General features: G+C 48.0%; 1 protein-coding gene across 1 annotated transcript; it reads right to left on the reverse strand.

Annotated features, from left to right (window-relative positions):
- Positions 1-2,918: 2,918 nt before the first annotated feature.
- Positions 2,919-10,918, reverse strand: LOC111148219 (orthopedia homeobox). Its single transcript, XM_022504681.1, has 3 exons — positions 10,882-10,918; positions 9,174-9,583; positions 2,919-3,449 (listed from the first exon to the last, which is right to left on the reverse strand). The coding sequence occupies exons 1-3, from the start codon at positions 10,916-10,918 to the stop codon at positions 2,919-2,921; spliced, it is 978 nt and encodes a 325-aa protein (XP_022360389.1).
- Positions 10,919-15,641: the final 4,723 nt, after the last annotated feature.

The raw sequence follows: 15,641 nt of genomic DNA on the forward strand, positions 1-15,641 counted from the left end.
TATTTTAACTTTATACTAAAAATACGCTTTAGAAAATGTAGAATTGAAATATTCGGTGAACCCTACCCACCAATTTTACCTCTAATTCCTAAGGCAACACGAAGATATGATTTTTCTTTATCATAGAAAATCATGGCTTTTCGTCTTGCCTTCGAGGAGATTTCCCTGCTCTTAGCTGAGTAACAATTAATAGTTCCTAGAATTCACATGTAGCCCAGCGGTTCAAAACTATATTCTAGGGCGAGGGTCTTTTTAGGATTTACTCAGTGGCAACCAAATGAGAAATCTTCCCATGGGAAAGGGTGCACTCTCAATGCCTATAATGACCCTTAAGTTTTAAACTACAAGATCGATTTTGATTAGTCTTCCAAAGAATGCCTGTGATATTGATTTGCCTCCAAGTTTAAAACACACCCACAACCTTCCCTCCCAGACTACCAAAGAAACAGCAATTTTCGCTACTAGTTAGTGTGGGGCTGTCCCCCGAGCACGTGGATATATTCGAATTTAACTTGCACCAAGTAAGGACCCTGAGAAAATGAGAGGGGCCAGATGAGGCAAAACCTGAGAGCCACAGCCCAAAGCCAGGTATCTCCGAGGAACTTTTTCAGATGTGCGGTTTCCCTCCGCTTGGGAGGTCCCAAGTCCCAGTACCGGAAGCCCAGCCTACATCCTGAGGACCCAAAGGGGCTGGGTCGCCTCTTTCAGAAGGCCGGGAGGCCTAGGGCCTAGGTAAGGAAATCACGACCTTCCCCCACACTCTGGCGCACTCCCCCTCCCTCCACCCCGGCCCTTTCACAGCCACTGTGTACCTGGGGTCAGATAAGGCTTTGGGTGACACCGGAAGGTTCCCAGGCTCCCTTCACTATGATCCTTCTTCTCGCCTACAGCCTGCCCCTCACACACGCACGCAGCCGGACCACGCCCGCCCTCCACTTCTTTGCCCATGGGAAACCGTCCACACGCAAGGCTTATCAATTCCTCGCCCTGCTTTTAGTGCCGGCAGCTGGGCCCTGAGGCCCATCTCGGGCTTCCTAGGCCTGCGTGGGCTCAAAGCCTCGCGAGGCCTCGAGCTCACGTGAGGCCCTCCGCACCCGGCCTTCTAACTTCCGGCCTGCGATTCAAGGCGCGGCCTCCTCGCCCAAAAGCTGTGTGGGACAGCGCTGCCTCGGCTGCGGTGCAACCCGGAAACCGTGGAGAGCTGGGGATCCCCAACTCGGGTTGAGCGCAAATTGAGAGCCCATAGGACGAGCTCTCTCCCCCTTCCCCATGAGACCCTCTCCTGAAATTCAGCCACAACAAAACCCATCATTCTCCATATCACATACTGAAAATGATTTTATTTTAACCATTTACATTTAACTTGATATAAACTTGTCCGGAAAAGTCAAATAATATGCTTTATATTAGCTCAAACATTTATTAAGAAAACCAAATTCCATAAATAAGCACAGACAATAAGTTAAAACATATCACAAATTGACCAGTATGTAACAAGAATGCTTTATCTACACAAAACATCCTATTTCACATGTTTGTTCATTCTTCGAAAGCGCTTCTGTTCTCTGGGTTTGGATTTGACCAGCACATGCAGAAAGAGCTGATTGTGTTTCTCTGTACAAAGTTGCAGGGTTGTAGATGTCCAAGTGCACCCATCGGCAGCCGGCAAGGGCCAGGGCAGTGGCCGAGGGGCACGAGGGACGACAGGACGACCACAAAACAACCTAGGGCACAGAGCAGCGAGGAGAGAGAAACGGAAAAGGAAGCAAACAAACCCCAGTCCTGAAGGATCCAGAAAAGAGATGTGGCTTTTACTTTTACAAAAGGAAATTTTTCTTACGTTTACTTTATTCTTCCTTATAAAGACTTATCAAAATGGGTAGGATCACCTCTTCTTCATCACATGACTGCTTTAGTCTATCCAGCCACCCAATCCACTGGCATGTTCCTCCTGAGAAGCCTTCCCTTCAATAACCTCACACAGTTGTGCTTAAGAAAATAAAAGTAAGATAAAATAAAAGTGTTCTTTTGCAAGCCAACAGAGGGCTGCATGGATGTGACTAGGTGGATGGGGCAAGGGTCGGGTGGTGGGAAAGGAAAAAAAAAAAAAAAACAGGAGTTCGGAGAAAGAATACAGGGATAAATCAAATTATGTCCGTTGGGCCCTCAGATGAGGCGGTTGTAGCAGATGCTTGTCCTCCTTTAAGACGAAAATCCCTAACATTGTGCTGTCCCTTGAACACGTCCGTATGTGACCTAGGTGCACTGTGAATGTGTGTGTGCGCGAGTGTATGCAGTGTCTGAGAGTGAGCGAGAGTGCGAGTGTGTGTGTTTCTGCCCACAAACCAGTCCATTGGTGTCTGATTTCAGATCCTGAGTCGACTCCCTGGTAAGTAAAATGGCGGGAAGGATGCTTTTGCAGGGCGCGGGAGGAGGGGTGTGAGGTGCGGGTTAAGAAGGGACCCGAGGGGAGGCGGCGGGCGAGGGGTCGTAGGCGTCGTGTTGAAGGTGTAGGTGAGAATGCCGCCAGTTGGAAGGCTGGGAGGAGGGCGCAAGCACGCTACGTGCGAGCCGGGTGGCCGGGGGTAGCTGAGAAGGGTAGGGTGAAGCGCGGGAGAAGGGGTCAGGGAAGATTAAGCGAGGCGGGAAGTGGAGCTGGGGGTGGGGAGGGGGAGAGGGGACCGGGGCGAGTGAAATCAGGCGGAGGGGAGGCCTCGCGGGCTGGGGCTTGGGGTGAGCCCGAGAGAGCGAACGAGAGAGGAGAGAACGAAACGAGAAGTGGCGGAGGCCGGGCGGGGATGGGGCAGGGCGCCGGGGCAGGGGCCCGGGCAGGGAGCGGGGGCCCGGGCGCGCGCCGAAGGACCTCGGGGCGGCCCTGGGGGCGGCGCCGGGGGCGGAGCAGGCTGGGCGCGGCTGCATTAAGTGAAGCTCATGGAGACTGTGTGCTCTAGCGCCTTGCGGCGGAGGGAGGCGATGCTTGTGCCCCGCCACACGTCGCTGCTGTCCGGGGAGCTGCAGAGCTGGGGCGAGCCGGAGACGTTGCTGGGGCCGGGGAGGGAGGCGGGCACCATGCCGGGGAATGCGGGCTGGTAAAGATGCGACTGCAGCCCCGCGCCGTTGGAGCCCGCCAGGCTGTTGGATAGGCCCATGGAGTTGGGCGGCGGCCCGGCCGCCAGGCTGCACTGGGACAGCGACTGAGCCATGGCTTGCTGCCTGCCCAGAGCCGGCGGCAGCGGGAGCTGTGACACGCCCGGCATGGCGGCCGCCGCCCAGCGGGTGTCGTTGGCGTGGAAGGAGCACAGGCTGTCGCCCATGGCGGCGGCGGCCGCGGCGGCGGCTGACGGAAACTGAGGCAGGCCTGGCGTGGGCAGCAGCGTCCCCGGCGCGCGGAACACGTTGGTGGTCTTCTTGCGCTTCTTCCACTTAGCGCGCCGGTTCTGGAACCAGACCTGGAGCGGGCGGGGCGGGAGACAGAGCGCTATCAGCAAACCGACCGGCCCGGAGGGGCGGGGGCTTGAGCCTGAGAAACCTGCGTCAGACCCTGCCCCAGGTGGAACAAGGGCTTTCGACCCAACGCGCCCGCAGGCCAGCCAGAGACCGCGGTTCCTGGTCAGCTGGAGAAAACCCGCGCCCGGGGCACTCAGCAAGCGCTCACTTCCGGGGTCCTGAGTAGTCGTGCCCCCCGCGCTCCTACACTCGCTGCGAGCACACCACCGCGCGCGGCGCCCCAGCATGCTGGCACATTCTGTGCACTGCTTAGATGCACAAGTCTGCAGGCAGGCATGTGTCAAAATTGGACCCACAGGTGTACAAATGAAGATAAACATGCGTACCCATGTGGCTTAATAGCGTGCCTTATAACACTGATGGGGTATAGAATTTTCAGAAACGCTGGAAATTTGGAAATTGATGAAAGGCTGTGCATGACATAGCCGGTCTCAAAATCGAAAGACAAAGGAAAACCCCTAACGCCACGGATGACAAAGCGGAGAGGTTAATATAGTGATCCATGTGGGAAAGTGAGCGGCACTGAGCTACGGTGTTTGGGTCGCCACCGTGACTTGCGATCCCCAGCGACTGGTGCTTCTGCCACAAGTCTCATTGCCTCATTCTCAAACCCCTCTAACGGCACCTTTTATCTGAGCTGTGCAGATACACTGGAATCTGCTGCCAGAGCCCGGTGCCTGCCAGTCTATTTTAAGAAACTTACTGAGGACACGAGGCTATAGGGCCTCCGGTTCCGCAAGTCCCCCCTCTCTATTTCCTGTTTCATCTATAACTGAAAGCAAATTTTCTGACTACAAATTAAAGGTCAGGTTTAAAGCTCACACTAGTAATGAATCAAATTTAATATTGCGTAGATCCAATAGCCACATATCTTTTTAAAGGAGATGTGTTTGATAAAATATACTCCAAATAAAAATAAACCTACTCATTCTTTATTCACAATAACCCTGAATTTCTGAACTTACCAAACAAATTTGCCTACTAATGTCATATTCGCTACCACGGGAAGGAAAGTTTCTTCTTAAAGATGTCAGACCTGCCTGACCAAGGTAGCCTCCTGTCTCCTTATATTTGAATTTGATATTTATTTTTTTAATTCTATATTTAAAAAAAAAAATCATCATAATAATTCACAGCATACCTACGTGGCAGGCTTTCAGTTTAACATCTAGTTAGGTGGAGGTTTACTGTGCATAAATACAAATGATGTGAGACACAGCTCAGGTACTGATGAGTTTCCTCTTAGAATCTGGCAAACGCAATTTGACCATACTCGTGACCAAAAGGCCATTCATCTGTTATTCCAAGCTAATGTTCAGTGTTTATCCTGCGAGATAAAGGGTCATGAGTATGGACGTAACTGACCCGTTGTTGGTGAGCCAGCTATTCAGAGGTGTGTTACACCCGTGCAAGTGGAGACTGTATGCTTAACAGTGTGAATGGCTTTGCAATCTAGAATTATCTCCTATCTTTGGGTCGGGCCTGGCCCTGCCACAACATTCTCACCATTGCCCACCATGTTATCTTTCTCTGATTTCTACCCCATTTTCCATGTTTCTGCCTACCCCAAGTTCCAGACTGTATAAAGATGCAGGGTCCCTTACTTGCTAAAGCCCCTTGAGTTGGTGGCACGACGGATTAATGAGGCTGCAGGGCCCTTGATAGTAACCGGGATCAATGCTGCCGACAGCGAATTGAGCTGTTAGTGGCCTGGAGCGGAGAGTAACCCACAGAAGCCAAGGAAAACACGGCGAGGAGACCTGCGGCCACAGGTCACTTTGCATTCCCCATCCACGGGCTGGAATGGGGGGAGGTAAACTGGCTAAAGCCCTAGACAGGGATGGTGTCTAGGTGAGAGTCCCATCTCACATTCTACACCCAGATATATTTTGAAAGGTATCTATAAAGGCTGGTTTCTAATATCCTGCAAAGTGTCAATGAGTCCTGAGAATGTTTGACTGTTTGGAACGTGGGGAAGGAAGGTGGCGGACATCTGTGGGGGAGCGGGAAGAGAAGCAGCAGAAAGAAAGAAGGGGGGCAGGATTGCCCCATAGGATTTCAGTGTAAAACACACCCACTAGAAAGGTTTCTGAACCTCAGACACAGGTGGAAAAGAACAGCTGTTAAAGAACTAAATATTATAGGGATAATCGAAAAATCGTGCTCAATTATGTTTGAGGGTTAGTAGTCAAATGATGGCTACAAAATTTTTTATGTTTCATGGCTTACTGGGGTTGGGAAAAAAATCTGCATGGGGTCTGAGCACCTCCGTTCCAAGCTATGATGCATATGTTTTTAAAATGTGAATGTTTCCACTTGAAAACTAGAGCATGACGGATTAAAATGCAGGCAAAACCTAAGGGAGATTTTGAGAATGCACAGATGACAACTGCAGAAAATATATTAACCGCAGCCACGGGCCAACTTTGTACTCAGTTTGAAATGCAGCTCTTCTCAGAAAATGCTTAATACAACAGTGAGAATCTAATGGAGGTTGGAATTTAAAAATCCACTTTCATGATATCTGCTGTTACAGTAATATAGACATACTGTAAATGTATTTTAAAATATATAGCCCATTTAATTCCCCAACTATAAAAGGCTCAGAAATAGAGAAAGAGAGGAAGAAAGAGAGAATATTACTTTTTTCCCCCTCGAAGCAAACGCTTTATGAAGATCTCATTGGAATCCAGCAAATGATTAATGTGAAGATTTGGGAGGAAATCTGGGGAGCTGTATTAAAGCCGAGATCTCAGGTTCATTTCGATCAGCCAGCCGTGAACTCTGGGCCGAATTCATTACACTTTAATAGTGCTGGGAGAGGAAGAAAATGCAATTTCTCATTCCATTAGAAAACTAGAAAATACTCTCAGCTTGTCCCCCTATTAAGATGTGGCAGGTGACAGGGCCATTCTGGGGGACACGGTCAATGGAATTACAGCACATTATTTTTGTTCGTATAAAATATTGAAAGGCAAGCCTGACTGTGCAGAAGTTATTTCACTGATTTGGTTTTTATGTAAATAAAATATTGAAAGTTAATTAATCCGTGCTAGAGACTAATGATTATGCTTATTATATTGCATTTGATCGCGTAATTTGCATGATTCTCGCATTGCTGCTTAATAAGCCATTCCAGGTTATAAATAATTCTGAAATTGGTTTCTAATAATGGCATGCTATAAAAGGAATGGTTTTATTACACTAGCCAGAAAAAGGGAGCGATATCAGACATGGAATTGGCCTCCATGTAAGTAGAGGTGCTTTTATAAATGCTTAAAAAGTATGATATATACCAGAGATAGATAAAAATAAGTGTGTTGGGTCAGTTAGTCTAGAATTAAAAAGCATCTTTAAAAACATACAATTGTAATAAATTAAATATTTAGATCATTTTTAATCAGTGCAGTGGCCCACATACTGAAAAGAATGTGTGGCAATCTGTTAACTATAAAGAAAACTATGAAGGACTCATCATATAAGAACATAAACCAATTACTATTTAATTTGAATTTGGTCAAGGAGCAATGGTACAGTGAATTGTGAAGTAAATACATTTTCCATAAATTATTTTTGCATTACATTACATAATGTTAATCATTCTGAAATGTTAATTAAGAAGGTTATGTTGATCTGATTACTTTTTAAACTATGAAACATTATTTTTAAAAATATTGAAATTGCCATTCTATTAAATTGTTCCTATCAGCAGCCTCAAGCTATTATCTTTTGTTGAACATTATGCGAGAACAATTAAAGTACTTTGTCTTTTTCTTCTTGATTATTCTTTTGTGTACTTTTTGAAAATAACTTTCTATAACATAGTTTGTATTTTATTTCATTTACAACTTTTTATATTAAAAGAATCACTGCCATTAACCTTTGGAAGACCTAATAAAGTTTAACAGACCTCATTTTCTTTTTTCATAAAGTCAGTTGTCCAATTATATTTTATTTGTGATTCTAAGTTCTATTTTAATTTAAACTAATTACCACTATGTCTAGGTTAAGCAACAGCATTTTACTCTTTAAAACAAAAATTATCAGGTAGTATTTCTCTTGAGAGACAAAAAACAAATTTATGAATTTTGTACTTAGGAGATTTTAACAAGCCAGTATTATCATTAGCTTTAATGGAAGTATTGAAATTGTGTATTTCTGTTAAGGTTTGGACTCGACTTCAGATTTCAAAAGAAAAGGTAAGTAAAATTTATTAAAAACAAATAGTATATATCTGCACAATAGTATATATCTGCACAATGCAATTAACACTCTTTGGGTGTTTAATTTCAATGGCCCATGGTTCAGGGCTTCCAAAGTTCACTAATGAAACCACCCAGACTTATACTAAGTAAAAATGTTAATCTATATTATACCTTGATTATTTCTGTATTAATCTGACCACTTTAAGTCCCCAATGATAATATCCATTTGCTGACTATTTAGAACAGAAGCATATGCTATTTTTCCAGGTTAGACTATCTTTAAAATGTCACACAAAGACAGAAATATTCAACCCTGTGATTATGGACACCCTTGCCTCTTCTTAGATCAAATATAAAGGAACTGATATTTTTAAACTTAATTTGTTAAAGCACCTACAGCTATAGTTGATACTCAGCATGACAGAAATATCACATCGGAGGCAGGAAAGGAGGGTTTTCAGAACCCTGGATAGTTCAAGACCAACTGCGGGACTTGGAATTTCACCTCCACACTTGTCCATAAAATATCTGATATTTTGTTTTCATTCTTCTAAGAAGCCCCCCAAAAAAAAAAAATCTGAGATTCGCTGGGCTTATACATTTTTTCCCTAATTTTCAGAAAAGTTATAGGTGTGATTTTATAAGTTATATATAATTTACAACTTGGAGGGTGGTTGGACGAGAGCAAGGGGTCAGTAATGATTTCGTCTACTACCTGTCAATCTTTCCGGTCCTGAATGTCCTTTCTTCAGATCGGATATCTACAACAGAAAGCCTTCATCCCCCTCCTCCCAGTTTCCATAGGGGAAAACCAGGGCTCACAGACTGTAGGGGATCTCTTCAGCCTCCCTCAGCGCACTGGTAGATCATCAAAGTTTAAAACCTTTGCAAACCTCAAAGCTCGGGGTATTTTGTCGAAGAGCGGCGGGAGGGAGATGTTCAGGAGAATAAAGCTACACGGTGAACCTCAGATATGGGTTTTTTTTGTTTGTTTGGTTTTTGGTTTTTGGTTTTTTAGGTGCCATTATGTCTTATTTTCTCCCTTTTCAAGTTTTCTGGATAACTGTTGCATTCCCGCATTTATCTAGACGCCTTACACGGACTCATTAGGGGGTAATGAAATACTTGTCAATAACTCGAGCTGGAGTGGAGGTGCGCGCTCGGCTTAGCCGCCAGGGAGACGCAGAGCTGGGAGGTGCGGAGGCTGGGAGATTCGGAGCTTCCCTTCTCAGTCAAGACGAATGAGACGACCTAACAGTCGAACAACGCCGGCTTCGCTTTTGAGGCATTTCTGTGGGAATGTGACTCTACTGGTGGGAGAAGGGGGCCCTGCTTGTCCACGAAACTCACAGGCAGCCGAAGCGCAAGCCCAGGACCCCGTCAAGGAAAAGACCCCACTTCTTTTGCCCATATCCTCCCGCCCCTCCTTGTCTGCTGCCCCCGCGCCCAAGCCCGGCGTACCTGCACTCGGGACTCGGTCAGCCCGATACGCAGCGCCAGCTCCTCGCGCATAAAGATGTCGGGGTAGTGAGTCTTCGCGAAGCTCCTCTCCAACTCGTTGAGCTGAGCCGGCGTGAAGCGCGTCCGGTGCCGCTTCTGCTTCTGTTGGCCCTGCTGCTGGCCGGCTTGGCTGGGGTTCGGGCCGCCTTGGGGCCCCGGCTGTTTGTCCGGGTCCTTTGCGCTCACCGCCAGCGAGGCCGGCGTAGAGCCCACTGTAGTGATGTCCTCCCCGGGCAGCAGAGTCGCTCCCTCGACTGGGTCGGAGTTGGGCGCTAGGTCCCCCGGATGGCCCCCAGGGTCGGAGCCCCCCACGCCCAGCCTACACTTCACCGCCTCCCGGTGGCCCAGAAGCTCAGCGGCATCTTTCATACCTGAGGAGGCAAGGGGATCGCGGTCACTACTTTCCTGGCGATGCCAAGAGAGACCGTCCTCACTTCGCGGTCCTCCTTCAGCCCCATCCTCGGCTCCCTCCGCGCCCACGTGCGCCCTACAGAGGAAACTCCCGGGATGCTCAGCTGCGTTCCCCAGAATTTGGACAGCCAGGTTGGAGTACCATCTCCCGACCCTTTCCCCTCTCCCGGCCGCCAGCGCCCGTAGTATACAGCACATGCTTTCGTATCTCCCGCAAAGTAACACTCCCAGTCCCGGCAAAGAAACGTGCCTCCGAGTCCCTTTCATGAACAGTACCCCTGAAGCCCCTTGGACCTTGGACCAGGTTGGGGTAGGCGGGGTGGGGGTGAGGGGTAGAAAAGAAAGAAAGAAAATGAAACGATTCCTTGGTTGCTGCCCCACCTGCGCTTAGGCAGCTTAACGAACTCTACCGCCGGCCCTCAGCCGATTCCCTCTCACTTTTGGAAGATGAATAATTCTCCAAGCCTTCTACCCTCTGAAATCAGCCCAAATCAGCTCCGCCTCTGCCTCAAATCAGAGAAAGTGTTTGGAAAATGGAGTCACATCCATCACCAAAGATTCCCAAACCGGAAACCCAGAGCTCAGCAACCCAGACCGCATTAAGGAAACTCAAGTAAACTCTATAGACAGAATAGTGAATCAAACTTCAGAGAATTCAACTTTTCTTTCCGGAGAAATAAAAGGCGCGTTCCCCTCAGACATTGTCAACGCCGAGTCCCTTGCAGGCGGGGATGCCTGTAGGGATGAATTTGGCTTTTCTCCTTTCTCAGTGAACACACTTAGAAAATCCGCCTCGATTGCGGCGACTTCTCTTTTACGCCAGATTTTTACAAATTCAACCATACTTAGATGAGGGGTAGAGAAGGAGGTAGTGGGAGAGAGAAAGGAAAAAAGAGGAGAAAAAAAATCCCAAATCAAAGCAAACAGGCGGGGAAGAGAGAGAAAGAAAAACACCTCCGAACAAATTATCTCAGGGTAGATCGCCGTTCAAAAAAAAAATTTAATAATAATAAGGGAGAGGGAAGAAGGGGGGGGGAGAAAAACAAAAAGTAACAACATTTCCCTAGTCCTTTTTGGATCTACATATTCCATAGATTTTTTTTAAAAGACGATGTTAAATCAAATTAAACTTTAATGCAGCACAATTACTTTTAAAGAAATTAGTCCATTTAGGGCGCATTAAGGTAAAATAAGGAACAAATTGACAATTTCCTGCCCGGGCTTCTCCTGGCTGCCCGGTCGAGAGGCGCGCACTCACCTAGCCTGGCGTCCAGGAGGTCGGCGTGAGACAGCATCGCGCACCGCTCCAGGGCGAAAGCTGTTCCCCCCCAAATTTTAGCGGCTTTAAGTTATTTAAAATAGATATAAGCTATAAGCTATACGATATAGATATATATAGATCACCTAAATGAAAGAAAATTCGGTTTGTGGTTAAAAAGGGGGCTTCTTGCATTATAATGTCCTTTAGAGAGACGGGGAGGTGCTTAACAGTTGAATGAACCCGTGAGCAGCTCGGCGAGGGGACCAATCAGGAGGGCAGCCTGCAAATGTCAGCGCCGGGAGAGTCCCCCACTCCGCCCGCCCGCCCGCGCCCGCCCGGAGGAGGCGGTGGCGGCTGCCCTGGCAGCTCCAGCCGACAGCAGCAGCTAAAGCAGCGGAGGCCGCCTCGGCCTCGCCGGGGGCTCAGCGGCCCGGCCTCCGCTGGTTCTTCTCGCGATTTTCTCCAGGCACACCTTTCCTTTTCCTTGTCCCTGTTCCCTCCAAGGTGCAGCTCTGTCTCTGACGACTAGGATCTTCCCGGGCCCAAGGGACAGAGCACGGCTTGACCCCCGCGTGACCCGAGAGTCACTCCCGCCCGCGCGCTATGGGCCACCCTGGCCTGCTGCTGGCTCGGGCCTGCCAACACTCAGCACAACCCGCGCCCTGCGCGGCCTCTAGACCGCGCCTAGACTTCGCGGCCGCCTAGCAGGCCTGAGCCTAGGGTACAGATGCCCCTGGCTGGGACCCCGGCTCTAAAGAGTACCACCCCCTCAGCAGGCCTAGAGAGGAAAAAAGGAGTAGACTCCCCCCGCGGCGCTTCCTGGGCCCGCAGTCAGTTTCAGGGCTCCGAGCAGAGTGCCGATTCGTACACTCTGTACCCTTCCCGCTGGGAGCCCGCTCCTCTGCCCGGCCCACGCTTGCATCCTGGCCCCACATCCTGCTCTTTCGGTCAAAGTTTCTAAGTTCAGCTCGGTTCCCAATTCCACTTATGGCTGTAAATAAAGTTAAATGCTCTTTATTTTCTTCTTGAATATGTTAAACTACTTGAACAATTTAAAGTGCTTTGCACAAGTGAAGCGAACCATCTCTAATGTTCTGATTTTTCAGAGCCAGCCAACAACAAAGTTTAGATTAGTAATATATTTCTAACCAGAGTAATTTTCAAGATCATTAGGCATTTATGTAATTAGTGCCAAATCTATAAGCTTTTATTACGATTATTAGAGTAAAATCAGTATAAATTTGTACTAATTTACTACTGTTTAGACTTGGCTGTCAAGCCCAGAGGTTCTTATTGTAAATGATAACTGAGGAAATTAAGTGCAAAATTCTGTACCATTTCTGATCTGCTCCTAAACAATCCGTTTCAATTGTATTTGTAGCAGAACATAATGCCCTTTTAAAGTTATTTGACTTGTATTTTTATTTGCAACACAAGAAAAATGCCCTCTACCCAGGCACAATGAAAACTGATATTTACTACTCTCAACTTGATTAACATTGATTTTTAATTCGAGAGTGATGCAATTAAGATTATTCATTTAGTGCAAATAAAGCTTCCACAAAAGGGTGGTCCTATGAAGTCTGTTTTAAATAATACCGAGCAAATGGCTTTTTTTGTTCGCCGTCCAATTGACTTACACAAAACATTGGAAATGCTGCCTGAGAGCAGATGCGAGAGGCATGGGTGTGTGTGTGTGTGTGTGTGTGTGTGTGTGTGTGTGTGTGTGTCCTTAGCTGCATGTGTGACAGGGAGCGAGCAAGGAGACAAAGGAGGCTGCAAGGCGAACTCTGGGACAGTTGTGCTTCCTCCTCCTTCTCTCCTGCAGCCTGCTCCCCTCCTCCCATGCACACACACGTGCGCGCGCGCACACATGCACACACGCGTGATTGCCGGGCATCAGCCACAGCGGTTCCTTCCAAGCTGCGGAGACGGCCTTCCCGGAAGGTCTGGGCCTGGCCGAGCTTCAGCGGCCGCCGCAACTGATGCCAACGCGGCCTGTGTGGGGCCAGGGCGCCGGGAACGCAGATAGCAGCCTGGCGGAGCCCGGGTGGCAGCAGCACGCTTGGAAGCCCCCAGGGTGCTCCGCAGACACCTAGCGTCCTTTCGAGAAAGCCTTGATGGGAAGGAGAATGCCTAAACCTAAGGCAAATAAAGTCCCTCCAGTAAAACCTTCCCCTTCCCCCAAACAAAACCCCAAATCCAGAAGGGACTGCGCCAGGCGTTCGAGGCGAGAGGCCAGACGGCGGCCTGGGGCTGGGCGTCCTGGACGCGGCTCCCAAGTGCCCACCTGGCTGCACGTTGCCGGGATTCGCAGGGGGTTGTGTCCACCTGGGAGGGACTTGCAGGGGCTCCAAGACCCGAGCGCTGGGGCAGAGGCGGGCAGAAGTGTCAGAGCAAGAGAGAGGGGGGCCTGGGAGCTGACCCTGCTCCTCCAAACAGGCAAGTCCGTGGAGGCCCGTTTTGCCTTGGCGGTGCACCGTGTCAGGAGGGAGGGAGGAGAGGCCGCGACGTGGGGAGAGAAGAAGGGCGCGGGACCCCGAGTCCGCTCTCGTGTGTACACAGACGCTCTTGTCCTCCTCCCACAGCCACTCCCAGAACAGCCGCGGGCCGTGCAGCGTCCTCCCACACGCACTCGCTCGTATATTCTGTTTTGTTGTATCTTTCAGGTCGATAAATAAATGTGTAATAGTTAATGTGAAGACACATCAGAGTAATAACAATGGGACGAAATCAAAGGATTATCCATCTCTGTTAGTAACCACTGAATAACAATGTTGCGGCGTGATTGATAGCCCGCTTCATTTTATGACTTTTCTATTGGTCTTGATTTTTATAGCAGTATAAACAAACTAAATCATTTCTTCCAAGACTTCAGAGCATAAGCATCTTGGCGGGGGTAGGTAGGGATAAAGGAAAGGGGGGAAAAAAAGAAAGGGAAATCTGAGAGGGGAGGGGGTGACGGGGGTGGTGTGGGGGCGTCGAGGTGGGGATGGTGCAAGCTGGAGCTGGAGCCGGATGTCGGGAGCCGGTTGCCAGCAGGCGTGGCGAGGAAAACGACAATAGTCTGGATGTAAAATGCTCGTCCCCGCTCCCGGTTTCCTCTCGGCAGCTCGTTCTGGCCAAAGTCTGAATCCACCTGGGCAGCGCCTGAGATGTGTTTACCAGAGTTGTATTCCCCGTCATCTTCCCACGTTCCTGGGGCAGCCGGGAAAGTGCCGGTCAGGCCCATTGCTATTGATAATTTAAGGCATTTCCCACATGATCATGGGAACTGAAGTCCCTAACAAGGCAAGGCTTTAGCGCAATGGCCCCCAAATCTTCGGAATGACATGAATGTCTTCAGAAATCACTTCAAAGCAAAGTAAAAGGATTTTCTATGACGGATCCAGTGATTTTTCCTCAATAAATAGGTTTTAGATTGTTACACACACGTAGAAATGGAACAAAGGGAACTACCAGAAAATATATTGGTTGCCCCTAATAAAATTTATTTAGACAGTTTACTTCTCATAAAAAATAGAGATTGAATTTTGTACAAGAGCCTGCCAAGGGGCGATGCACAGGGAAATCATTTTTTTTTTTCTTTCTCCTCTTTTCCGCTTCTCCTTTTTAACGAAGCACAAAGACCATTTAAAGGCCAGGGAAACCGCTCTGTCTCCCGATGGGCTGAGCGCCTAGACCCAGCCCGAGAACTTTGTAGTTTTGAGAGAATGGGCTTTCTGGGATATGTGTATATATATTAAAACAAAACCTTGATGGCTGATTATGTAAACTACAAGCACAGCGACTACCAAATGGGTGTCTCTTCTGCTTTGCCATCCTGGTCCAGAGAAAGATTTAGAAATACAGTATAGTTGGATGGGGAGGTGAATGGGGTGGGAGATCCTGGCAGCAAGTGCCCAAATGATGGATTTATGCTAATTAGGTTTGTAATTCTGATTTTATCTCTAATTGTATTTCTGTGCTCATTGTGAATCTTTTGTAGAGACTGAGAGACAGAAAGAATAAAAATTTATACTAGGTGCTCCTGAAGAATTGGGTAGTGTGCCCAGCTCCCTGATTGTTTATTCCACTTACAGAAACCTCGGGTGTTTATTAAATGTAACTTTCGGCTGCTTGGGTTGTTTGTAGACTGCTCTCTTTTCTTTGCAAACAGTGGGCTGAAATATGGCGCGTTATTATTCACATTCCTGCTATTAAATGCTGAATTGTAACATTGTTCCCTTTAATGAGGAGCGCCTCCCTCAATAATTAACGATCTCACATTTTCCTATTTTCTTGCCTGATGAAAAGAATCAATTTTAATTCGTGGTAAATTACAGCCATGCTTTTGGGTATTATATGCTTACAGAAAACAAATCAAGTGACTTGAACAATCCTGTTTACTTTTCCAGATATGCAATAACCCAAACGCAATGGCAAATCAGATCCCGTTCCTCAGGCCTATCTTAAGAACCTCGAAAAGAATAAAGGGTGGGGGGCAAAAATTCGAGAAAAAAAAGAAACAAGAAGCTCTCAAGGCCACCATGTCCGAAACAATGGTGACCACTTTCTCCTATATCTTACCCCAGTTGCCAGAATGGAAGCTCCCCCAGCCCCAAACCTCATCGAGCCGGGACAGGGGTCAGTGGTCCACATCTCGCCAGGCTAGAGTTTGGAACTGCTTGATGTATGGCTCCTTTGAAGGGACTCAATTTGAGGATGGGGTGTGTGGAAGGAAGGAGATCTGGGAGGGCAGCCAAGTCTCTGGGAAA

The sequence above is a fragment of the Enhydra lutris genome, unplaced genomic scaffold (assembly GCF_002288905.1).
Source record: "Enhydra lutris kenyoni isolate GAN:26980312 unplaced genomic scaffold, ASM228890v2 scaffoldscaffold19, whole genome shotgun sequence".
NCBI classification, from domain to species: Eukaryota; Metazoa; Chordata; class Mammalia; order Carnivora; family Mustelidae; genus Enhydra; species Enhydra lutris.